Source organism: Malania oleifera, chromosome 2 (assembly GCF_029873635.1).
Source record: "Malania oleifera isolate guangnan ecotype guangnan chromosome 2, ASM2987363v1, whole genome shotgun sequence".
NCBI lineage: Eukaryota > Viridiplantae > Streptophyta > Magnoliopsida > Santalales > Ximeniaceae > Malania > Malania oleifera.
Window position 1 is genome coordinate 128,599,181 of NC_080418.1, and position 27,185 is coordinate 128,626,365.

General features: G+C 36.3%; 1 protein-coding gene across 1 annotated transcript in view; it reads right to left on the reverse strand.

Annotated features, from left to right (window-relative positions):
* Nucleotides 1–24,802, reverse strand: part of LOC131148361 (L-ascorbate oxidase-like) — a 40,701-nt gene extending 15,899 nt beyond the window's left edge. Inside the window, exons 1-4 of the mRNA XM_058098075.1 lie at nucleotides 24,593–24,802; nucleotides 24,371–24,463; nucleotides 24,078–24,290; nucleotides 15,889–16,083 (exon numbers count right to left, since the gene is read on the reverse strand). Of these exons, the coding sequence (XP_057954058.1) occupies nucleotides 15,889–16,083; nucleotides 24,078–24,290; nucleotides 24,371–24,463; nucleotides 24,593–24,754 (663 nt within the window). The 5' untranslated portion in view covers nucleotides 24,755–24,802. The remainder of the gene's footprint in view (nucleotides 1–15,888; nucleotides 16,084–24,077; nucleotides 24,291–24,370; nucleotides 24,464–24,592) is intronic.
* Between the last annotated feature and the right edge of the window lie 2,383 nt (nucleotides 24,803–27,185).

Below are 27,185 nucleotides of genomic sequence, written 5' to 3' on the forward strand. Positions count from 1 at the left end.
ATCTAAGTTAGCTACGAAGAATTTAGTTAAAGGCTTACCCAATACTAAATTCATAAAGGATATAATTTGTGATGCTTTCCAACTTAGGAAGCAAGCCAAGATGAGCTTAAAAAAGAAGCAATTAATATCCACTGGAAGGCCATTGGAGTTAATTCATCTATATCTATTTGGCTCTACTAAAACACAAAGTTTAGGAGGAAAACAATATGTATTTGTCATAGTAGATGACTACTCCAGGTTCACCTCGATGTTATACTTAGCCTCCAAAGATGAAGTGTGTAAAATGCTTACCAATTTGTGTAAGAAACTCCAAAATGAAAAGGGTTATGGTATTTTACACATAAGAAGTGATAGAGGTGGAGATTTCAGAAATAAATATGTTGAATACTTTTGTGATGAAAATGGAATTTCATACAACTTTTTAGCACGTCGAACACCTCAACAAAATGGAGTTGTTGAGAGGAAGAATAGATCCTTACAAGAAATGACTAGGACTATACTAAATGAGCATAACTTGCCTAAATATTTTTGAGCTGAAGTTGTAAATACTGCCTGTTATGTCATGAACAGGGTTTCCATTAGGCAAACTTGAATAAAACCCCTTACGAGCTTTGGAAAGGAAAGAAACCAAACATTTCGTACTTCTATGTCTTTGGATGTAAATGTTTTGTTTTGAATGATAAAGGGGACCTAGGAAAATTTGATGCAAAATTTAATGAAGGAATTTTTCTAGGATATGATTTAAATAGTAAAGCCTTTAGAGGATACAAAAAAAGAACTATGTCAGTTGTAGAATTGATTCATGTAGCCTTTGATGAAGCCAACCCATTCTCTTCTAAAACCATTTTTGATGAAGAACTAGAGATTAGAAATGGCTTAGAAGACTTAGCAATTCATGATAGCAAAGAAGAGAGCATTGAAATTAAAGAACCATTCCAATAATGACTCTTAAAATCAAGATGAAGCCAACGAATTTCCAAAAGAATGAAAATTCATGAAGAATCGCCCTAAGGACCAAATTATTGGTGAACCATCACGAGGGGTGTCAACTAGATCTTCACTTAAGAACCTGTGTGATCGTTGTGCGTTTCTGTCACAAGAGGAGCCTAATAACATAAATGATGCTATCAATGATGATTCATGGGTATTAGCCATGCAAGAAGAGCTAAATTAATTTGAAAGAAATAGAGTACGTAAGCTAGTTCCTAGACCAGTTGATCATTCAGTTATAGGTACTAAATGGGTCTATTGGAATGAAAAGGATGAAAATGGCATTGTTGTCCGTAACAAGACTAGATTGGTAGCACAAGGTTACAATCAAGAGGAAGGAATTGATTTTAAGGAAACCTATGCTCCATAAGTTAGAATGGAAGCCATTCGTATGTTACTTACCTATGCATCCCATAAAAAAAATTTCAAACTCTATCAAATGGATGTAAAGAGTGCATTCCTAAATGGTTTCATAAATGAAGAATAATATGTAGAACAACCCCCAGGTTTTGAAGATTTCAATTTTATGAACCATGTGTTTAAATTGTCGAAAGCCTTGTATGGTTTAAAGCAAGCTCCTAGAGCTTGGTATGAGAGATTGAATGGCTTTTTGTTAGCAAGAGGATTCTCGAAAGGAAAAATGGATCGTACTCTCTTTATCAAAACCCAAGCAAATGATATGCTTATCATTCAAATTTATGTTAATGATATCATATTTGATGCCACAAATGAGAATCTATGCAAAGAGTTTTCTACATGCATGCAAGATAAATTTGAGATGAGCATGATGGGTGAACTCACATATTTTCTAGGACTTCACATCAAGCAAGCTAAGAATGACACATTTATAAACCAATCGAAGTATATAAAAGACATGCTCAAGAAATTTGATATAGAAGGTGGCAAGGTAGATATCAAGTACTACCCTGGTATGATTGGGTGTCTGCTTTACTTAACGGCCATTAGACTAGATATAATGTTCACCACTTGTATGCGTGCTAGATTTCAAGCCTCTCCTAAGGAATCACATTAAATAGATGTTAAAAGGATATTACGGTATTTGATTGGTACTATAGATTTAGGCTTATGGTATCCAAAGGACACATCCTATGATATGATCAGCTACTTCGATGCGAACTATGCCGGGTGCAAAATTGACCACAAGAGTACAAGTGATACATGTCATTTCTTAGGATGTTCTCTGGTATCTTGGTTTTCCAAGAAACAGAACTTTGTGGCTTTGTCTACCACCAAGGCTGAATATGTTGCCTCAAGTAGTTGTTGTGTTCAAGTATTGTACATGAAGCAACAGCTCAAAGACTACAAATTGTATCATGAGTTTGTACCAATCATGTGTGATAATACCAGCGCCATAAACATATCTAAAAATCCGATACCTTACTCAAAAACAAAGTACATCGATATAAGACATCATTTTCTTCTAGATCATGTGCAAAAGGAGGACATTAGTATTGAATTTGTGAGCACGAATGAACAATGGGTTGATATATTCACGAAACCTCTTCAAGAATATTGTTTCACCTTAACAAGAAGTGAATTAGGCTTATTGCATGCTAGAGAAGTAATTTGAGCAAAATTTGTTTTGGGAGAAATTTTAAGTTATTTGAAAATTTTAGGACTTCAGGTGACCGAATGGTGTAAGTCAGTCGACCGGATCCCCATTAAACTGGTCATTGAGAGTATCAAGTTGTTCAGGCGACTGAAAGCTCAAACGAGAGTCAACTGAAGACTTTGAGCGATTTAACTCCCTATCTAGTCGACCAAACGCCTATTATGTTAGGAGTTTTTTAAAACTCGGAATGTTTGGGCGACCGAACTGGCTATCTAGTCAGCCGAACCACACAAATATAACATTTTAAACTCACAAAAGATCCTAACTTTTAAGCACTTTAGCTCCCTGAACCCTATTCTTCTCTTACCCAAACCTGCGTCTCTTCCTATACTACCTATCTAAAGTTCGATCTTGCTTCAAAAACTCAGATCCATGCTCAGATCTTGCCTATTCAACTCAAATTCACACTCCATATTCAAGATTTTTGTGCATTCAACCTAAAAAATCCAACACGATGCCAAGAGCAAAGAGTATTGCACACAAAAATCCTTCCATAGGTCAGGATGATACTGAGCATATTCAACATTGGCTGCTAACTCCAGGGGTTAGGAAAATCTATAATGAGCACCTTCGATCTCTCAAACCTATTTTGGGTAAGATTCTTGATATACATTTTATGCAAGAACACTTTCCTAATATTCTTCGTAGATTTTTTGCCTTAGGTTGGGAGAGATTTCTATCTTATCAACCCAAAGGGGTTTATCCAAATTTAGTACGTCTATTTTATACAAATTAGGAAAAGAAGACGATATGTACACAACTCAGATAATGAGCAAGTGTTTTCCACCCACCCCATGAACCATTGCTGAAAGATTTCGAATTGAGATTGGTGATTTTGAGTGTCTTAATATGGGACAATCATGGATAATGGAACACGAGTTCACCCCCCCAAACATTTTTGCCTCTTATTTTAACCGAGCAACCAATTTATTTTAGGCATCCTCTGTTGTATGGGCAGTTAACCCTTGAGGCTAAGACTATTCACTTGCTCATAACATATAACATTCTACCTAGGAGTGGGTCACGAGACCATATATCCAACTTAGATTGTTTTATTATGTGATGCATTTACACCTACAAGCGTATTGACCTTCCAACCCTTATATTGAAATTGATGATTACCAAGGAAGAAACTTGACAAGCCATTCTCCTTTATGGAGGGGCTCTGAACCTCATTTTTGAGTATCTTGGTCTAGCTTGTCCATCAACTTTATTTGTCAAACGCAAAGCCTCAGATAAATTTTCATCTACCACCGTGAAACTCATGGGTTATGAATTAGATCGAGCATTTGGGTAGATTCCTAAAAGCCATCCACCTCCACAAGATGATGTACTTATGGAGGAAGAACGTGCTCATAGGAATGATCCACACCATCAGAAGCCACTTGCTCCTGTAGGTACAACCACTGAACCTCCTGCATGGTTTTAGCATTTTTGTTAGGACATGGATTCGAAATTTAATACCCTTCATGGTGATATGAATGCACTTCAAGTAAAGATCCAGTCCAACTTCAGCTCCTTTGATCAATGACTCACATGGGTTGAAAGAAAAAACGGGTAGTGCTTCATCTTCAAAAAGGAAAGCTCCTATGGAAGCGAGCTCGAGTGAAGAGGACGACGAAGATGATGACGAGGAGGACGAAAGATCATTTGGTGGCAATGATATTGATGAGGACTAGCTGAGAGTTATTGTTAGTTATTTGAGAGAGATATCCTTTGAAACATTTTGTATTTGATTGTATTTCGATAGTACTTTTTAAAAAAAAAATATTCTGCAAACAACTTTGTTATGTAATGATTTCTAATATTGCTATATGCTTTATCTGCAATCGTTATGAGTTCTACTTTGGAAATACTGACTATGTATGCATGTTAAATGTTGAATGTTGATTGTGACTTTCTGCTGATGGTTATATCTTTGTGAACTACATGCTAGCTATTGGCAAACTTATGTTTGCTTTTGATATCCATCTGCATGATTGTACTATAATGCTCATGTGCAGATTGATTGAACCCTTATGGTTATACCACATAGATTTGCTTCTCCAAATCACCATGGAGAAATGTTGTCTTCATGTCCATTTGTTCCAACTGCATATCATAATGTGCCACTAATCCCAATACTACCTTGATGGAAGTGTGTCTGGCCACAGGTGAGATGATTTCATCATAATCTACTCCTTTCTTTTGTGAGTATTCTTTTGCCACTAACCATGACTTAAACTTCTTTCCTTCCTTTTCTAAAATTACTTCCTTCTTCTTATATACCCACTTGCAACCTATCACCCTCCTCCTATCCAGAAGCTCCACCAAATCCCATGTTTGGTTCTTATGCAATGACTATGTTTCCTCCACTATAGCACCCATCTATCTACTTTTTTCCTGGTCATGTACAGCCTCTTGAAAAGTAGTTGGATCCTTGTAACTGGTAATAAAAGCATAAGATGCCAGATCATCAAATCTATACATGGGCGGTGGCCAAATAGTGCATCCGGATTTGCGTATAGGAATACAATCAACTTGCAACCTATCACCCTCCTCCCATCTGAGAGCTCCACCAAATCTCATGTCTAGTTCTTATCCAATGACTTTATTTCCTCCACCATAGCACTCATCCATCTACTTTTCTCCTAGTCATGCACTGCCTCTTGAAAGGTAGTTGGATCCTTACAACTGGTAATAGGAGCATAAGACGCTAGATCATCAAATACATACCTGGGCAGTGGCCTGATAGTGCATTTGGATCTGCGTATAGGAACACTGTCAACTTGTTGGTTTCCCGAGCTAGAACTCCTTACAATTTGAGGATTGTCATCATTGCCCGGACACTTCGATATCATTTTATGTGCCCCTTTTTCCCACACTTAAAACACCGAATATCCTTCTTCTTCTTGGACTACGATCGAGACTTATTATGATTCAATCCATTCCTAAATTTTCCTCTCCCACATTCATGGTTACTTTTCACCACAAGCCTTTCACCATGTGAAATTTTATCGCCAACCTTATTTCTTTGATGAAAGCTTAGAAATGCACTTGTTACTTCTTCCGAATTCAGGGTTTTTTTACCCCATGTTAGAGTCGTGACCAAGTTTTCATATGTGTGAGAGGCAAGTAGGGTATTCAATAGTATCAGCGCCTTGTCATCTTTCTCAAATTTCACATCAACCTGCATTAAATCACTTATAATTTAATTGAATGCATTGATGTGTTGGTTCAAATCCGAATGTTCCACCACTTAAGCGAATATAAATTTTTCTTAAGAGATAATTTATTTGTTAGATACTTAGACATATACTGACTTTCAAGTTTCTGCCAAACAACCACGGGAGAATCCTCTTCCATGACATGATACAACACATCATTGACCACATTAATAAAGTATGATAGTCGGCAGAACCTTTGCTTCCAATTCTTTCTAATTTGTTTCATCCATTCCTTCTGGTTGAACTCCATATAAACCCTTCACGATACCTTGCTACACCAACAGATCCTTCACCCTTCTTTGCCATAAACCGAAGTTTCCCATTCCATCGAATTTAACAACATCAAACTTTGCAGAAGAAGTTCTAGAAGCCATTACAACAATGCTTTGATACCAATTTGTTGAAAAAAAAATAAAAAATAAAAACAAATGCACAGCGGAATAAAACGATCATACAACACAACACTCAACGGTGAAAAATACAGAACAACAATCACGTAAATTATAATGAAAGTAATAACAAAGACACAAAAAAAATATGTGGTTCGGCAAATCCTACATCCACGGGAGCAATCGACAATGTGATTTTACTATCTTGTGTTCAAAGACACAAACCACATTGTAGTTACAACATATATAAAAAGGTTCCCGGAGGGTTTTCCTCTAAAATCCAACCTCTCCAACGTCCTAATTCAAAATTTGAAAAAAAAAACAGCGAGTTCTCTAGCCAAACCATCGACGATTTGGAGAGATACCATCGATGATTAGATATCGAGAGCAAACAGTTGATGCAACAGGTTCAGAACCGTCAAATGTTTCACCGAATCTGGCCCAAACCGTTGACGGTTTCCTCCTACAAGTCAACATTCCTTTTTTCTTTATGTTTTCTCTTTGTACATATCTTCCACTCAATCATATGAGCCACATACTACAACAATATTGCTGGAAGTTGGAGAGTTTCATGCATCCTTAAAACAACAAAGAATACAATGAAGGAGAGAAGAAAACACTTTATTGAAAATTTAGAGTTAAAGTTGTCTGCATAGTAAACTTGATCTTGATGATCACATGGTGATTTATTTCTTAATTCAACTAAGATATATTTGTTCGTGACTTATATTTTTCTTAATTTTGAATGGTTTGATTGTTATTTAGAGCTCTATTGGTTAGGATAAAAACCTTTGTTTTTGGGTGAAATCACTCTATTTCTTATTTGAGTTTGATTCCACCTTATTAGTGATGATTCATATTACTTTATTTGCTAATAAATTGTTATTGTTGATGATTTTAGTTGATCTATGCCTCTACTTTCAACTTGGAAGACTTGCTATAACTATTAATTTGATATAGTGGAGGATTGGAAGCAAACTTTGGTCACATTGTTTTTCCCTCCTCTTCAAAGTTTTTTTTTTTTGCATAAATAGTGGTGTTCTCTTTATGATTGTGTGGCTTATTTGTGTTTTTGATTACTATTACGTACTTAGGATTTTTGGTAATTGATTATTCTACTTAGTGCTAGCCTGAATAAAGGAAATAATTATCTTGGAATAATATGTATTTTTCTATAACCTATATATGTCCCTCTATAAAAAAATTTTGATAGCTTGTTATGAAATGTGGCCCTGTAATCGTCGATTGTTTGGGGTAATGCCTGAATGAATTTCTATTTTGTCTGAAACCGTCAACGATTTGACTTAGGACACCCAGCGCAAATTTCAAATTTGGAATGGGGAATGTTAGTATGGTTGGGGTTTGGAGAGAAAACCTCTAGGAGCTCTATATATATGTTATATCTGATGTATATAGAGTGTTGGTTGTTATTTTTTGAGACAATTGTAAAGGTTCTTGTATATATTATACTTGTAATTTACACAAGAACATAGTGAATCCTTGTCGTTGCTCTCATGAATGTAGGCATTGCCGAACCATGTAATTCTTGGTGTCATTTTTATTGTTATTACTTTCATTTACTTACTGTGATTATGGATTATTTCTGTATTCACCATTAAATTGCTACAGTGTGTGTTTGATTCTTTACATATAAATATACATTATGGTGTGCATATTTGAGAGTTTTACACAAAAAATTGTTATTAGAGCATTGTTGTAATAGCCTCTACATCTTCATCTGCAAAATTTGGCGTTGTCAAATTTGATGGAACCGGGAATTTCAGTTTTTGGTAGAGAAGGATGAAGGATCTCTTAGTGTACCAAAGCATGATGAAGGCCTTATATAGAATTCAACTGGAAGGCATAGATGAAGCAACATGGAATGAGTTGGAGGCAAAGGTAGCATCAATCAACCGTCTGTGTTTGGCTGATGATGCGTTGTATCACGTCATGTATGAGGATTTTTTGGCAAAAGTTTGTTATAAACTAGAAAGTTGATATATGTTTAAGTCTTTATCGAACAAACTCTGTCTTTAGCAAAGGCTGTATTGGCTTAAGATGGTGGAGGGTTTGGATTTGAACCAGCATATTAACACTTTCAATCAGATTGTGAGTGATTTGGTGCGTGTTGATGTAAAGTTTAAGGAGGAAGACAAGGTTCCGATGCTATTAAATTCCCTACATGCATATAAAACTTATAAGAATTTGGTTACCACTTTTATTTGGGGCAAGGAAGGCCTGAATTTGGAAGAGGTGACAAGTGCATCGCTCTATTTTCATCGAAGAAAAATGGCTAGTGATGAAGTTTCACATAGTGAAGGGCTTGCGGTGAAAAGTAACCAAGAATATGGGAGACATAAGTCCCAAAGTGGATCTCGATTGCAGTTCAAGAAGAGGAAGGACGTGAAGTGTTTTGAGTGCAATAAAATTGGGCACATAAGACAAGAATGTCAGGAGTGGAAGAATGGGAATGCTGAAAATCAGCAGGGTCTATCAAAGTCTACAAATGTAGTGGAAGGAGACTCAAGGAGCAATGATGGTGATATGCTATTCGGAGTGCCTCACGGATGATTCTTAGATCCTAGATATAGGATGCTCTTATCACATGCCATAAAGTAGAAAATGGTTCGACACCTAAAGTTTAGTTTATACCAATTGTGTTTTGATTGGAAATGATATTTCATGCAAAATATTTGATATCGGAAATGTCAAAATCAAAATGTATGATGGTGTTGTAAGAACTATATGTGATGTAAGGCATGTACCGAGTCTAAGGAAGAACTTAATTTCATTAGGCACTTTAGACTATAAAGGGTATAGTTACAAGTCTGAAAGTGAGGAAATAAAAGTGTGTGAAGGCAACTCAATAGTGATGAAAGGAGAAAAGGTAGCAGGAAATATTTATGCACTGAAAGGTGTTATGGTTGTAGATGGAGCTGCAGCTGTAGAATCTAAGTTAAATATGCTATGACATATGCAGTTAAGGTATATGGGTGACTATATGTATTAAGATGTTTGGGGACTGGTAAGGATAGCATCACAGGACAGACATATGTTTTTATGGGTTTAGCCCAAAAGGTCATGGTTTATCTCATGTAGCACAAACCTTATGTGTTTCCCATGTTTAACATGTGGTTGAGGTGGAGAGCTAGACTGGGAGAGAAATCCTTAGGTCAAGCATTGGGAATGAGTACGTTAGTTTCATTCAAGAGTTTATTTGCAAGGCTTGCAAGAACCTTCTTGGTGAAGTTAGTGAGTATGGCGCTTTTTTCATGTGACCGATCACCAAAAATATCGCTAGATAAGAGTTATAGGTGAATTATGGGCAAGCTACTCGTGAGTGAGTGGATGTCTAGTACTGGTGCACTATTCTAATGATGGAGGATCTAGGCTTGGTATTATGTTCGAACAGTACATCTTTCTGGGGTATAAGAAAGGTGGGTGCAAGCTAAGTGATCTTGTGGCAAACAAAGGGGTGATTGAGGATATGACTTTTGGTGGAAAAACCATGGGGCAACGTACTCAGGTAAAGGAAGAGAGACAAATGCCAGAAAACTGCTGCAGCAACAATCATGTAATTCAAGTAGAGTTAGATGCTAAAGGTAGAAATGCTGGGAATTCTATCTCGAGTCAACAGTATCATAATATAAATAGGCTTGTGATGTAGGTGGAGCTACAGACTTAGGAAAGAGATGGCATTGTTCGTATTGTAGGTAATTTTAGCTCGGGAGACTAGTAAGATCATGGTGGGCCTAGGTGCACTATCAGACTACCACTCAGATAAATTTGATATTCTGGTGTTTTATGCATTCATTACTACTGGCAGCAAGGTTCCTACTATTTTTCAAGTTTCAATGCATGGAAAAGGGAAAAACAAATGGACAAGTCTATGGTGGAGGAAATGGAAGTAATGTATATGTACTAGGTGTGTGAGTTGGTGAGGCTTTTGGTGTGGAAGAGGGGGTGATAGGATGCAATGCAAGGGAGTTATGTATCTGTTGTGTGTGAATGGCATGTTATTGGCTGGACAGGCTTTGACTGAGGCTTATTAGTTGGGAACTCTATGGGAAGTTTTTGACATGAATATGTTGGGTACAACCAAGAAGGGTCTTGGTTTGAAGATTCGCATAGCTAGAGTTGCAGGGAGATTGATGTTATCTCAGGGTGGCTTTGTGGATAGAACTGCAGGGAGACTTCATTTTCTGTTTCAGGGGGGGTTATGTGGAGAATCGATATATAATGTCTACCACTCGGTACCCAAGGACAGACTGTGATGTCCATGATATGTCAATGATGCCTTATGATGGTGCAAAGGGGTGTTTCGACGGGCAATAGAGTGGACCGTCAATTGTGAGATTTGTTGAAGACTATATAGGGGGCTTTTGTGTTAAAAGGCTTGTAGCAGCTTTTGTGTTTGCTGTTGTGGGAAGGCCTACTTGTTGGAAGCTTAGGGTGTAATCTCAGGTTGTTGCGTCTACAACTAAATCAGGATTGATGGTAAAAGCCGAAGCTACCATCGGCAGGTTCAAGCGGTGTTGCTTGGACTTGGTGTTTGTCTCCAGTTGCTAGATGAGAGACGTTCCCAACCTAGCGTCCATAGTTCAAGGTGGGGCAGTAGGTTCATGTTTTCAGTTTCTTGTAAGGGGCATATATTCGCCAAGGTGGAGATTGTTGTAAAAATGTGGCTCACATTCTAAAGGAAAGCATGAAGGAAATTAGGGTGCAATAGTTCAGCAGGGCAAACCGTCGATGGTAGACCGGTAACTGTCGACGATTTGGGTTTGTGCCTAAATGAATTTCTATTCTATCTAAAATCATCGACGATTTGGCTTAGGAAACCTAGCGCAGATTTCAAATTTTGAATGGGGAACGTTAGTGTGGTTAGGGTTTGGAGGGAAAAACTATGGGAACTCTATCTATATGTTATATCTGATGTATATAGAGTGTTAGTTGATATTTTTTGAGAGAATTAAAAGGGTTCTTGTATTACTCTTATAATTTACAATATATGATAGTGAATCCTTATTGTTTGCTCCCGTGGATGTAGGCATTGTCGAACCACGTAATTACTGGTATCATTATTGTTATTGTTACTGCTTTCATTTCTTGCTGTGGTTGTGGAGTATTTCTGTATTCACCATTAGATTGCTGTAGTTTGTGTTTGATTCTTTACATATACATAAATATATATATATATATATATATATATATATATATATATATATATTCCACTATGCATATTTAAGAGTTTTACACAACAAAGCTACAAGAAACTAGTCAGAGAGGTGGCTCCACATATCATATGATTCTTTATGAAAGCTTAGGGTTTGTAAGGCCTCAAAATCAGTCATGCGAAACTTTAGCAATTAGAACCATCAAATATGCAACCATGTGGGATTCTCTTAGTGGATTGATGGTTTAAATAGGGAAACAAACAAGTCAAAGTATAATAATGACAAGATCCACAAGATTTAGATTGCTTAATACATATTTTTTTTTTATCACTAATAGTAAAAGAGGAGGGGAAATTTTGGGGATAGGACCTAAACTCAACAAAATAATGGTGATAAATGTTTTATGCTTCATAATATTCATTATTTGAAACTTATCAATTTTGCACCTCTTCAAAAGTTATGCCTTTTTAAAGTGGATATGCATGTGTGTTTTTTATTCATAAGTCTTATTTCCCCTTATTTAGACGTGTTTGTGAGTGTCTTAATTTGATTAATTACAAAATAAAAGAAATAATATTGTAATTTGCATACCTTTAAGAATATGAAATTCAATTAGAAAGGGAGAAGTTTTATTGTATGCATGTTAGGTACATATTTATCTTCTATATATATGATAAAGTCCACCATTGTATATGTACGAACCCGATGAGACATTATGGGGCTAGGTTATAACCTAAAATAGCTTGGCATAATTTTGAGACCATAACTAATCAACATATGATTGAGTGACTTGAAAAAGCTCATTGGTAGCATAAGATTGAATCGATCACCACTAACCTCACCAATTTATTTGTAGTTAGTACATGCCCCACAACTTGGATTAAAATAAATAAATGAAGCTATACAAGAATAGCTAGTAAGCCTTTTTAATGGCTGATGTTAATTATCATTCCAACATGATTATTAAAAAAGGCAAAATGCACACAAACTGCATCTAGTAACAACCCTAAAATCAAGATCTATTTCTTAAAATAATGATCGGAAAGAGGCTGAAATAAATTGGAGCATGAAGGAAAAAACTATGCATATTTAAAAAATTACTTAGCAAAAAGTCTAATGAAAATATTGACATAAGCATGGGAAAGCTAGGGCCAAAGTATGCATTTGCTAGATATATTTTGCATAACACAACTAATTTGAAGGATTAAATATCAAGATTTCATCTTGTTGATCTGCTATAGTTTGAGCAACATCACTTGGTGCCTTTTGTGGAAACTCGTTCTAGAAAAAAAAAAAGTAATAACTACTGTATGAAATAACATGTTAGAACGGAATGGGTCCACATTACTTAGGAGACAGCAATAGCCATTATGTCAGCAAGATAACTGAACAATTTGATTGTGTTAGCAAACTAGGTTGCTAAACTACTAGCTCTTGTCAACCTTTAGTCTCAAAAAATTCACCCTTTGTGACTAGATAGCTACTATTGCCACTCAAAAGAAATAAACTAGAGTTGCCAAACCTTGTCTGATCAAGATCTTGAATAACTGGGGTTGGATAAGTTGATCACCCATGATGTTTGGATCTTATTAAAATTTATCTCTTACTTGGGATGAGAGGCAAAACAATGGTATGCATGCTTTGAAACATGGCATAAAACTTGTCAACATCGAGCAATTAAGATGATTGTCATATATGGAGGTGGCCTTTGGAAAAAGAGGCAATGAGTCTAGCCATTTTATCCGCTCATTTGATGTAAAAGGCTTATAAAAGATGATAGACAAAGAAATAGTAGATTAAAGACATAGACTACTAATGAAAAAGGATGAAGATGTGTGCTCCAATTCACCCAAAGTATCTTGGATGAACCCATGCCTAAGAATAGCTACAATTCTCAACTACAATGGTAGGCATGATCTTATGATCCATGTGGAAAACTTCTAAACCACCACATTTTTTTTCTCACAACTATAGACACAACTATGTGTTGGCTCTTCATAGTTAGACTGAAAAATGATTCCTTTAATTTGTATTTAATACTTCCATGTATTTCGATAAATAAGTTTGATAAGTTATTGGAGCCATTCAAACTCGTCATAGTAAGAAAGTGAGGAAATTGATGGTGGATTTGATGGTAATATAGCATAACACTATGAATCACTCAGTGCCAACAAATAAAGATTCAACATAGAGGCTTTGTAGATTTTTCGGTTAGGAAAGGTTCTTAAACTTTTTGCATCCATAGCCATATGGCTAGAGATTCTATGTTTAACTTTTCACACTCAAAATCTTTATCTCAAGAAATTGATGAAATGTTGGTATAAGTGGACAAGTATGCTTAGGCAGTGCAAAGGCAAAAAAATGTAAAAGAATATATTATAATTGGAGATAAGAAAAATGAAGGAAACAATGGATGACACTTAAGCTTCGTTAATAAGTTCATGGTACAATCAAGAAGTTGAGGAGCCTAGACAGATCAACTAATGACTCACTACAAAAAAAATAAGGTTATTAGTGATGGTTTAATACCATCACTAATAACTCCAAACCATCATTAATAAGTATTAGTGACAGTTTCAAATTCATCACTAAAATGATGGTGTTTTGTGAAATTCATACAAAACAAAATCAAGTTTTTTTGTACGATGAAGCATGGTCACTCATGCTTCTCTCAAAGCAATTCAAAAGTTTTAATAAAATGGGGTCACACACACACACACACCCATGATACATTTTTTGGGCATTCTCCAAGTCTTTACTAGGTTTTAAGTAATGTTTTTGTGCCTTCCTTTCCAAAAATGCAAAACATTTACAAGTTTTTAGAAAAATGAAAATCAGTTTAAGACAATCATCAATGAAGCAGCTTGAGGGTGGAAAAATGAATTTTCAAAATGTATAAAATTGTTTTCAATCTCTATTTTTATAGAGAATCCATTAGAAAATTTATTTCCAAATCAAGAAAAATAGCGTTTTTTGAAAAATGTTTTAAGAATAATGAAGGATTTCAAGTGCTTTTCATCAATGATTTTGAATGATTGTTTATTTTCTTCAAAATTGTTTTTTGAAAATGATTTTTGAGCTAAGAATGACTTGATACTTTGCAAATTTAGCCATAGCAAATAAAAACTCAAAATCCCTTGCATTCTTTCATCACTTGCATTCTTATTAGGAGTGGCAAAACAGGTTCATGGGCCGGGTCCGAACGGGTTGAAAACGGGTCAGGTCATAAACAGGTTAAGGTTAAATGGATTACAACCCTATAAACCCTAACTCTCCTATTTAATAAATGGGCGGGTCATGAGTTACCCATTTTAAAAAATAATTTAATTATTTTAAAATTTTAAAGAAAAAAATTAAATTATCAAACACATCTCTCATCACTCATCTCAACTCACATATCTCAGTTGAACTCTCATCTCTCATGTTAGCTCACATCTCTCAGTTGAACTCTCATCTCTCATTTCTTATCATTCATCTCTCATCTCAGCTCACATCTTTCGATTGAAAGAGGAGGAGGAGGAGGAGGAGGAGGAGAAGAGGAAGAAGGGGTTTAGGCTCAAAGTTGGAGACGAAGTCTCGGATCTGGAATAGCTAACCGCCAAAGTCACCGAACAATGGATAGGAGCTAGAGGACCAGAGGGCGGAGGTGCTGGGGATAAGCTGGAGCAGATGAGGACCCAAGGAGGGGATGATGACTCAAGGAGCTGGACTGGAGTAGTGCTAGAGGAGGTAGCCACGACATGAATAGGATTTAGGGTTTTCTCATGGATTTTGAGTTTTCTCACTTGGGTTATGGAGTTGGAACCTTTGGGTTATTGTCTTATTGAATGAGCCAAGTAAATGGGTCACCCAGTGGGTGACTCAACACAAACTCGGTTTGACCCTTTTATAAACGGGGTGGCTTCATAAACCCGGACCCGTTTTAACCGGGCAGGTCATAGGTGACCCGTCGGGTTTGGACCCATTTTGCCAGGCCTAATTCTTATGTACATTATATGTGTTCTTTGTATTATTTGTTTAGTACTTTGATTAGGCATGAAGACTTCTAAGAGTTTGTATTCTTTCAAGCAAATCATTTTCAAAAGGGATGTACACACACGCATGCACACAAAAGGTAAGCACAGGGTGTTTTAGGGTGCTGGCCCTTTGAATTCTCAAAAATGGAAATTTAAAGTATTATCTTCCCTATGCACAATTGTACTCTCCAATGTAATCTCTTCAAAAGACTTTCTCTTATTTTTTCTTTTCAGAAATAAAATAAAATGGTAACTTTGTTTTTAGAAATAAAAAGGTAAGTTTGATTAACTAATGATTTGTGTAGTCTATAGTTTATTTTTAAAATGGTCACCTAATGTTGGAAACTCAAATGGATTCTCAAAACTTGATGTTAATATTGTGCATATCATCACCACACATCATACTTAGTTTCAACTAGTAAAAAATAAAATAAAATTAAGTAATTCTATTTTTCAAAGCAAAAAGGTGAAAGAAATTACCCCTATTTGGAGGTTGAGTGAAGAGAGAGAAGTGACACTGGCCACTCTTAACCTGTATGTCTTATAAGGGAGAACACTAAGTATTTGGGGTGCGCATTGTTCATTTCCAATAAACTGGCATTGATTAGCCGAGATCTTACTAACACGAGGTGCAAGAGAGCAATTGTATTGCCCCTTTCCATTGATCAATAGACTCTGAAATAATGACAATGACTTGATTAAGACCATTATTTTTACACATAATTTATAATGATATGGGAAAGAAAAGATGATGTAACAAATTAATAAATCAATGTAAAATAAATATTTTAGGTAAAAGGAGACAAATTTGTTTTGTCTTTGCTTTTTGTAGATGCCTATCAATAAAAAGTGATTGAATGTAAACGAGTTGAATTTTAATCATAATATGTTCGAGTTGTTATGTGAAAAACTCCTTTAGATTTGTTCTATTAGTTTGATGAATATTTTATTATTTAATTTAAATTCAAATTTAAAAAGTTTGGTTGTCACTACAAAAAAAAAAAAAAAAAAAAAACTATAGAAACAAAATTTAGAAGTAAAGACCAAAAATGGAAAACAAAATTGAAAATGAAAGTCATCAATAGGGGTGGCAAAATGGGTTCACATGCCAGATTCAGATGGGCCGTATATAGGTCAAGATTAAATGGGTTTGAGTTCAGGTTGACCCATTTATTAATGAATTACTACTATGTAAATCATAACCCGTTTGTTTAATAAATAAGTTATAAACGAGTAAGCGTTTTAAAAATATAATTTATTTATCTTAAAAATTTTTAAACATTTCATATAAAATGAAATATATTTATTTTTTAAGAAAAAAAATATTCCATTTTATTTATTAAAAACATAAAATGTAGAAGAAGCTTGAGGGGAAGGCTGTTAGCACTCGACAATCGCCTGAAGCCTTGAACTGGAAGTTTGGAAACACGAAAATGGCGAAACACCGAAACAGCAGATATATACATACACACACACACACACACACACACACACACATAGATAGATATATATATATATATATATATATATATATATATATATTTCAAAAAAAGTATTCCATTTTATTTATGAAAAACACAAAATGTAGAAGAAGCTTGAAGGGAAGGTTGTTGTTAGCCGGCTAAAACTTTGAACTCAAAACACCGAAATAGCAGGAGTGGGAGTAGGAGAACTGCAGAACTATAGAGTGGTGAAGCTTTCTGTTGTGAAACTTAGGATTATTCCACCTAACTTCACCACAGTTTACAATTGCATGGGTGAATAGAGAGTGAATGATTATGCAAAATTATACCAGGGAAGTGGGGGGTCACAATGGACCACTTAAGTCCCACTTTCCTAGATAGAATTTTCCTTAGACATGTAATTAACACAATATATTACTACAACTAAACCTGATAATAGCTAACTACTGAATAGATGAAAGGAGGAACACTCGAATTTAACAAGGCTCGACTAATTGTGCCTACGTCCTCAGATACTATCAACTAATATTCCTCTATTATAGAAATATTACAAAATGAGAGAGAGAAGAGAGAATGTGCCTAAGAGAGAAGTAGGCAAATTTGGGGATGGATTTACAAATTGAAGTGATGGGTTTATATAGGTTAGAAAATAACACTATTACAACAACTCATCACCTACCATTGAAAACTAGCCCAGCATTGAAGACTTCCATGGCAATCTCAAGTTCAACAATGGTGAGCTTCTAGAAATGAGCCATAATTAAACAAATCTCCACCTTGGTGAAATTTCATCTCTTAAAATCTCTCATGGATTCCATAGTGTCTTCAAATGTGCTTGTAGCGCCAATCTTTCAATTTTCAACAATGTTGATCAAGTTCAAGCAATGTTGAAACTTTAGCACAGTCACCACTTTTGTCATTATATCAGCAGGATTCTCAGTGGTTTGAATCTTTTGGATTACTACTCCACCTTCTTCCAGAATTTCTCGAACAAAGTGATATCGAACGTCGATGTGCTTTATCCTTGAATGGTAAACTCAATTCTTTGCTAGATGGATAGAACTTTGGCTATCACAATACACCTTGATGTGCTTCTATTAAATTCCCAATTCTTTCATCAATCCTTGAAGCCAAATTTCCTCTTTTAAAGCCTCTATGACTGCCATATACTCTGCTTCTGTAGTGGACAAAGCAACTGTTGACTGTAAGGTAGACCTCCAATTAACCGGCGCTTTTGCAAGAGTAAATACATAGCCGACAGTTGACCAACGCTTATCCAAATCACCAGCATAGTTAGAATCACAGTATCCAACAATAATATGACCATCTTGCTTATCCTGCTCAAATATCAATCCAACATCTACCATATACAAAATGTATCAGAGAATCCATTTCATAGCTTGCCAATGTTCCTTTCCAGGATCATGCATATACCTGCTCACAACTACAACGACTTGTGAAATATCGGGCTGTGTACACACCATGGCATACATCAAGCTACCAACAACACTAGAATACCATACTTTTGACATGTATTCTCGTTCTGCTTCAGTTTTTGGAGACATAGATGCATTCAACTTGAAATGAGGAGTAAGCAGAGTACTAACCGATTTTGACTTCTCATTCATACCAAAATGCTTCAGTACTTTCCTCAAATATTGTTTTTGAGTCAAACAAAGCCTCCCTAATTTCCTATCTCTACTTATCTCCATACCGAGAATCTTCTTTGCTTCACCTAGATCCTTCATCTTAAACTCCTTATTCAACTGAGCCTTCAGTTTGTTAATTTCCATCTGAATCTTGGAGGCTATCAATATATCATCAACATAAAGAAGAAGATATATGTAAGATCTATCTTGTAGCTTGCAAAAATACACACCGTGATCATATTTGCTTCTTCTATACCTTTTCCCCATCATAAACTTGTCAAATCGTTTGTACCACTGCCTTGGGGATTGCATTAATCCATACAACGATTTTTCAAGTTTGCACACCATATTTTCTTTTCCAGCAACTTTGAAACCTCCTGACTGAGTCATGTAGATTTCCTTTTCCAAGTTTCCATGTAAAAATGCCGTTTTTACATCCAATTGAACTAGTTCCATATCCAATTTTACTACCAAAGCCAAGAAGATTCTACTGGAGGAATGCTTTACTACTGGAGAAAATACCTCATTGTAATCAATTCCCTTCGTTTATGCGTAGCCTTTAGCCACCAACCTTGCTTTGTAGCGAACACTATTCTTGTCAGGAAATCCATCTTTCTTTGTGTATACCCATTTGCATGCAATTGCCTTCTTTCCCTTCAAAAGACTAACAAGCTTCCATGTTCCATTCTTATAAAGGGACTGCATTTCTTCATTCATGGCTCCCCTTCACTTTTCTTCTTATGAACTTTGGGTTGCTTCATTGTAAATGATAGGAGTGTCATTGTTTGCAATTGGAGATGCGTAAGTCACCATGTCAACAAAGTGAGCAGGCTTTCTAATTTTTCTCTTTGGCTTACTTAATGCAATAGATTCATGTTGCCATGGATGTTCTTGGGTTGAAACCTCTTCTTTTGGTGACTCTTCTTCTACCATAAGAGAGTCTTCATTTTCTGGGAAAACAATTCTTCTATCATACCCCGCCTGTTTTGGAGCACCATTTGTTTGCTCAACACTTTCTGTTGTCACCTTTTTAAAAAAAGTAGATTCATTAAAGGTAACATCCTCGTTGAAGATTATCTTCTTTGTTTCTAGACACCAAAGACGATATCCCTTTACTTTAGAGGTGATTCCTACAAAGATTGCTTTCTTAGCCCTCAGATCCAGCTTTGATTCCTTGACGTGATCATAGGCAGTGGAACCGAATACATGTAAGGAATCATAATCTGTAGTAGGCTTTCCAAACCTTTTTTCCAATGGTGTTTTACCACAAATAGCAGTAGACGGTAGGCGATTGATGAGGTGGCTGACATATGTTACAGCCTGAACCCAAAATTCTCAACCCAACCCAGCATTGGACAACATACACTGAACCTTCTCCAACAATGTTTGATTCATACGTTCTGCCACTCTATTCTGTTGTGGTGTACTTCTCACTGTGAAGTGTCGTATAATACCTTCTTCTTTGTAGACTTTAAGAAATGGATCACTTCTATATTCTCCACCATTATCTGTATGGAGGTGCTTGATCCTTTTGCTTGTTTGAGTTTCCACCATATTTTTCCATTTGAGGAAGACTCCTAACACTTCATTCTTAGTGTTCATAGTATACAGCCATACTCTTCAAGAAAAATCATCAACAAAGGTCATATAGTAGTGTTTTCCTCCTAGTGAAGTTGTTTAGGAAGGTCCCCACGCATCAAAGTGAACATAATCCAAAATACCCTTGGTATCATAGATTGCAGTACCAAATTTTACTCTTGTTTGCTTGCCTTTGATGCAATGTTCACAGAAATATAGCTTTCTTGCCTTTGCTCCCTTTAATAATCCTTGATTTGTAAGAAGTCTCAAAGATTTTTCACCTACTTGCCCCAAGCGTATATGACATAACCTGGTTGCTTCTATTTCCTTATCATTAGTAGAAACTGTTACTACCATCCCAATAACTGTACGACCTTGATAGTGATATAAGTTATTGTTCTTCCGAATTCCCTTGATTATTATAAGTGCACCAGAGATGATCTTCATGACTCCATTTTTAGTTGTTACTTTGAATCCCTTTGATTGTAGGGTTCCCACAGAAATAAGATTCTTCTTCAAACTTGGTACATATCTAATGTCCGTCAATATTTTGATTGATCCATCTTGATTCCTCAAGCAGATTGAACCAATCCTATGTGTGGTAAGAGGGATATCATTTGATGTGTAGATTACTCCACCTTATCGTTCTTTAAAATCAAAGAACCAATCCCGATGGCTACACTCAGAATCTAGTAGCCATATACTCGAAGAACTAGTTGACGATGTAACAGCAAGTGAAAGATATGAGCTTCCATCTTCGTACTCAGCCACATTTGAGACGGGCTTTCCTTTATTAGGTTTGCCTTTATTCTTTAACTTCAGACATTCTTTCTTCTAGTGCCCTTTTTCCCAACAAAAGGCACATTCATCTTTGTTTGGTCTAGAACTTGACTTGGATCTCTCTTTCTTTCTTCTATTTTGGCTTTATGAATGGCCTCAAACTACTAGAGCCTCATTGGCTCCACTTGTGCTTTCAAGCTTGTCCTTCTTCCTCAATTCATAGCTATACAAAGCAGCACAAACCTCGCTAAGAGACACTTTATCCTTTCCATGGAATAGAGTAGTTTCAAGAAACTCAAACTCCTCAGGAAGGGATCCCAACAACATCAAAGCCAGGTCTCCATCTTTAAAAGTCTCATCCAAATTAACTAGATCAATAACCAACCTATTAAAGTTGGTGATATGATCATTCATAGTGGTACCTAGGACATAAGTGAAGCAAAATAGTCTCTTCTTCATATGGAGTTTGTTCTGAGAGCTTTTCTTCAAAAAGTTTTCCTCTAGTGCCTTCCATAACTTATTTGTAGAAGTTTCCTTATAGAATGCATACTTCTGCACTCTTGAAAGACACGATTGAATTGTACCACACGCTAACCGATTGATGGTCCCCCATTCTTTCTTCTCAATATCTTCTGATTTCTCTTTTTCAATGGCAATGTCTAGACCTTGCTGAAAGAGAGCGTCCAGAACCTCACTTTGCCATATACCAAAATGACTGGTGCCGTAAAAAATCTCCACTGCAAATCTGGTATTTGTCATAGTAGTTCTTGCCAGAATAGATGAGTTTGATGTGGATGTTTTTGCGCTATCTGCCATCTCTGTTATAAAGCTATTCAATAGCTGCCGATGTGGAATTCCAATAGCCCAAGGAAAATTTTTTTGATGTGGAAGATCAGACTAAGCTGCAACCACAGAGCATACTAAGAATAACCTTCGCTCTGATACCAATTGTTGTGAAACTCGAGATTTTTCCACCTAACTTCACCAAAGTTTACTATTACATAGGTGAATAGAGAGTGAATGATTGTGCAAAATTACACCAGGTAAATTCTCAGGGAAGTGGGGGGTCACAACGGACCACTTAAGTCCCACTTTCCTAAACAGAATTTTCCTTAGACATGTAATTAACACAATATATTACTACAACTATACCCGACAATAGCTAACTACTGAATAGATGAAAAGAAGAACACTAGAATTTAACGAGATTCGGCTAATTGTGCCTATGTCCTCAGACACTATCAACTAATATTCCTCTATTGCATAAATATTACAAAATGAGAGAGAGAAGAGAGAATGTGCCTAAGAGAGAAGTAGGAAAATTTGGGGATGGATTTACAAATGGAAGTGATGGGTTTATATAGGTTAGAAAAATAACACTATTATAACAAGAAGTGATGGGTTTATATAGGTTAGAAAATAACACTATTACAACAACTCATCACCTACCATTGAAGACTTCCATGGCAATCTCAAGTTCAACAATGGTGAACTTCTAGAAATGAGTCATAATTCAACACTTTCTGGGTGCCGATTGCTGAACTATCGATTGCTGTGGTTTAGATCTGGTCGAAGGTCGAACACTTCATTACACTCGAATAGGGGTTGCCGATTTGGGGGAAATGGGAACTGCGGTGAGGCCATGAGGGAGACTAAGGGACTGTGGACCACCGAGCGCCGACTGAGGCCTGGGGGAGAGGAATAGGGCAGGGTAAGATGAGGTCGTGAGGCGTGAGGGTGATTGGGTGAGGCGCTCAGGCAGTGCCACAGTGAGGTTGTGAGGGTTCCTGCCGATGGTGCTGATTAAGGGAGATGGAAAGGGAGAGGGTAGGGTTAGGTTTATATATACAAATGGGTGATCCGACCGGAACTCGTAAGTTTAATGGACTGATTCATTTATAAATAGATTAGCTTATATTATATCTAAATTCGATTTAATTATTTTGACTCGTTTTGACACTCTTAGTCAACAACCTATTTAATTGGTTTTGCGCCTCAAATTGAAACAAAAAAACAAGAAATCAATTTGCTGATTTTTTTTTTAGTTTTCCCATGTTTCTTAGAATTATAGTATATTGCCTTGGTTTTTGGGCCATTGCATGTGCATGCAAAGAGTAAAGTGCAAATGCCCTAATTTAAAATGAGAAAAGTCTTGAACAATGGCTACTTTGAAGAGAGAAACGCGCCAGCTTTGGGCGGGGTCTTAAAAAGTAGACAGGCACACCGCACATCATAATTTTGCTACCATCTTTTTGTGGTTTTCATGGATTAAGGATTATAGTTGACTTGGCTGAGAACAGGAAAGGAAAGCAGAGGAAAATTAATAAAAAAAAAAAATTGTTTTATTATATATATTTTTATTTTGAGTATTATTAAAAGTTAAGCTAAATGTTAATGATAAATAAAATTGATTTTTTTTCTCATTGATTCTATATGTATTTTATTTTGTCATCTTATTTGATAATTAAAAAAAAAAAAGTTTGATTAATTTCTTATTTTTCTTTTCATGATATTTTCCAAGTTTTAAATGGATTTTAATGACACATGAGCTATGGTCTTTATTGGAAATTTCAGACACGACAAAACCTAACATTTTGCACTCAATTTTTGTATTAATTATATGTTTCTAGCCAATTAAAATTTTAAAAAACATGAAAAAAATGATATATATATATATATATATATGAAAGAATCCCCCTTTTTTTGTTTGATTATCAAGAAAAAAGGTAAAAAATAATACATAATATATATATATATATTTATATAACAAATAAATGAATAAAAATTTATTTTATGCATGACTAATAATTGATTTTCTGAATTCTTAATCAAACTAGAACACATTTTTATTTTTAATAGTATTTAATAATAAAGAGAAATTACAATAAAAAATACATTCCTTTCTTATTAATATTTTCTTTGCTTTCCAATGCAAAATCCTTATTGATCCAAATGGAGCCTTAAAATTCCTTAAAAGTAACACCAGCAATCCAAGCCCAACCACTGGCTTGGCAAAATTAATTTTTAAACCCAACCAAACAATCCAAATTTGAAACCCAAACCAATGTTTGATTCATTATGGTATTATCTAGAATGAAATTTACCTAGCTAGCTAATGAATACAGATCTATATATATGTATCTGGTTTGGTAACATAAAAATTTAGCCTGAAACATTAATCAGAATTGAAAATTTTCACCTTGGGTTCACCAACCCAACGGAAGGGAATGTTGAAGAGGCCGGTCGCTTGCTCCTGAACGCTTTGGTGCCACCAGTCACTGAGCAGTAGGCTGAACTCCCCGTCGTAACCAAAAGGCTGCTTCCATCCGTTGGCCACCTCTACTATCAGAGATCCATACAACCCAGCTGTTCTTTGCATGCCGTGGTGTCCATGATAAAAATACGTTCCTGGCTGCACTCCCAGACTCTGAAATTAGCTAGTATGAATTTTACTTATACAGAACAAACCCAAACAGTATGGACAGACATGACCTTCTCAACTGTGAAATTGTAAAAGAAGGTTTCTCCAGGATTTATGGGGCACTGCGAAACAGAAGCAGACCCATCTGCCCATGGTGTTCCCATCTGGAACCGGATCAAACAAAATTAATAAGTTTAGAAGAAAGATAGAATATATGGTTGAATTAATTAAACCGCTAGCGTGGTTACATGCATAGTACTGCAGAAAGGCTTGCGTAGTTAATCAAGCTAGACCTGGCGGATGCCATGCCAGTGAATGACAACTCCCTCTGTGTCGAGCTTGTTGGTGAGTTCAACCACAATGGTATCCGACGCCTTAGCCCTGATGGTGGGGCCAGGGAATTGGCCGTTGATGCCCATCACCAAGCCCTCCACGCAGTCCGGAGACCAGAACATGTACTCCACTTCCCATTTGAAGTATAGTCTATCCCCCCAAGCCAAGCATAACTGGATCAAGGAACATGACAACCACCACCACCAGCACAAAATTACAGCATTAGAAAGAGTACTCCTTGAAGGCCGTGGGTTAACCAAGTTGGATCTTTGGGGTGAACCCATTTAATCTTATACACCGAAAAAACAAAAACAAAACAAAAAACACTTGATTAATTATTATGTGATGGAGGGGAGAATGAAGAGAATTATTAATTTTGTATATTTTCTACTTAATAATACATTGCTATACATGGCTTTTTATACATAATCAATGATGAATGTGGGAGCTATACATAGTGAATTTTGAGTAACCTCAGCCAAGATTCATGGAGATAATGGGGGCTTGGCTGATGGAGTGATTGACAACTTGATTGGAGGAGCAATGGTAGGTGTTGACTTATCATGCCCCCGCAAGATTGACTGGCCGTTGAGGACACTAATCTTGGTTCGATGAGAAAGAAAGGAGAATCGAAGCAGCGGCTTGGTAAGAGAGTCAGCTAGTTGATCAGAAGTATGAACACGGGAAACGATGGAGGAGCGAGCGATAGTCTTTTGCTTTTTAGAGCTCCAAGAGATGGGACTGGAGCCAAAAAAAAGAAAATAAGTAGAGGTTGAAGTCCGATCATTAGGATCACCAGCCTAATCAACATCAGTAAAGGCATGAAGTATCTGTGGTGATTTTTAGCGAAGAGAAATTGTAACGACCCTTAAGAGAGAATCTTTTGGAAATGTTGGTGATGAAGGCAGTCACATGAGCAACAGAGGATCCAGTGACGATGATTTCATCACATAGACTAATAGATAAAGAACTGTGCCAGAAGAGTGAAGCATAAACAAGGAGGTTTCCGACTGAGAGTTGGTGAAGCCTTCTGAGATAAGAAAATTGCGAAGTTCATGGTACCATGCGCAAGGTGCTTGTCGAAGCCCATATATGGCCTTGTGTAAGCAATAGACATGATCAGGAAGATCGGCGTTGGTGAAGCTAAGGGGCTTAACCATGAAAACTGGATCAGATAAAGAGCCCTGCAAGAATGCATTATTTACATCCAGTTAGTGAAGAGGCCAATCATTAGTCACAGCAAGAGTAAATAATAATCGAACAGTTGCAGGTTTGACAGCTAGAATGTAGGTTTCAGAAAAATCTATCCTAGGTCATTGATGGAAACCTTTAGCCACTATGCGAACTTTATAATGAGCTATGGACCCATCAGGATTTTTCTTAATCCTATAGACCCACTTACACCCAATAACATTTTGTGTAGGATTGCGTGGAACAAAAGACCATGTGTGATTAGAGAGTAAGGCATTGTATTCATCGCTCATGGCTTGTCACCAGGAGAGGTGTTGCTGAGCCTGTTTGAATGTGGAAGGTTCAATAGTGGAAGGAGTGGTGGTTGTGTGAAGGTCAAAGATACGTTTTAGCTTTGTAATGTTATTACGTAGTGTTGACTTTTTGAGTACGATCTCTGTTTTGATGCTGACAAACACAAGTGTCTCTTATGTGTGTGTTTTAGTGCTCGAACAAGTAACATTTCATAACACACATATAAGAAGACTAAAAACGGAAGTCAAAAGAAACTCAAAGAACATGTACATCATTTGGCGCATTCCAAGGAAGTCACAAGAGTAAAGAAGATTGAAGATATTTAAATTTCAGTTGCATTGCATTTAGTTTTTCTATTTAGTGTGTAATAATGCATCACATGCATGGTATAAAATAAAGCTCAGTAATGACCGTAGAATGACCTTAGGGATCACCTTCGGTCGACCGACGTCAGATTTTTTGGGTTAACTCAGTTGACTATAGATTGACCTTAGGAGACCTAAAATTTTGGAAGACAAACATTTTCATACAATCCAAAATCATACAAAAGGTTAAAATGATTTAAGGTAAAAAATCAGGCTTCTGGTGACCGAACATAGAAAGTTAAAATAGTTTGAGCGACCGAACTAGCTAAAGGTCAATTCATTGACTAAGGCTCGGGAGACCGTCTGAGCTTTGAAATAAATGTCACCGGGTGACTGAACTCTTAAAGTCACTTTTTTCACTGTCCTAGGGCGCCCGAACCTATAGTTCAAAATCACCTCGGGCAACTAAAATGTGAAGTTTGGTAGACCGAACTATGAATCAAGCGATCGAACCTCAAGCGTTTGGAAAATTGCTCTAGCTCTGTTTGGGCGACCAGCCCTAAAGTTCAGGCGACCAAAACTCTTGGGTTGCCACATTTTTACTAGGATAATTAGTGTTAAAATTCAATTAAAACATTTTCAAAATTCCGAATTTGTCCCCAATGGTCATATTTTGTGGAAAAACTATAAATAGCCCCTTATTTGGTTTGATTAGCAACTTTGATTAGCTTTAAAATTCTCTCAAATTATTTTGTTAATTAAA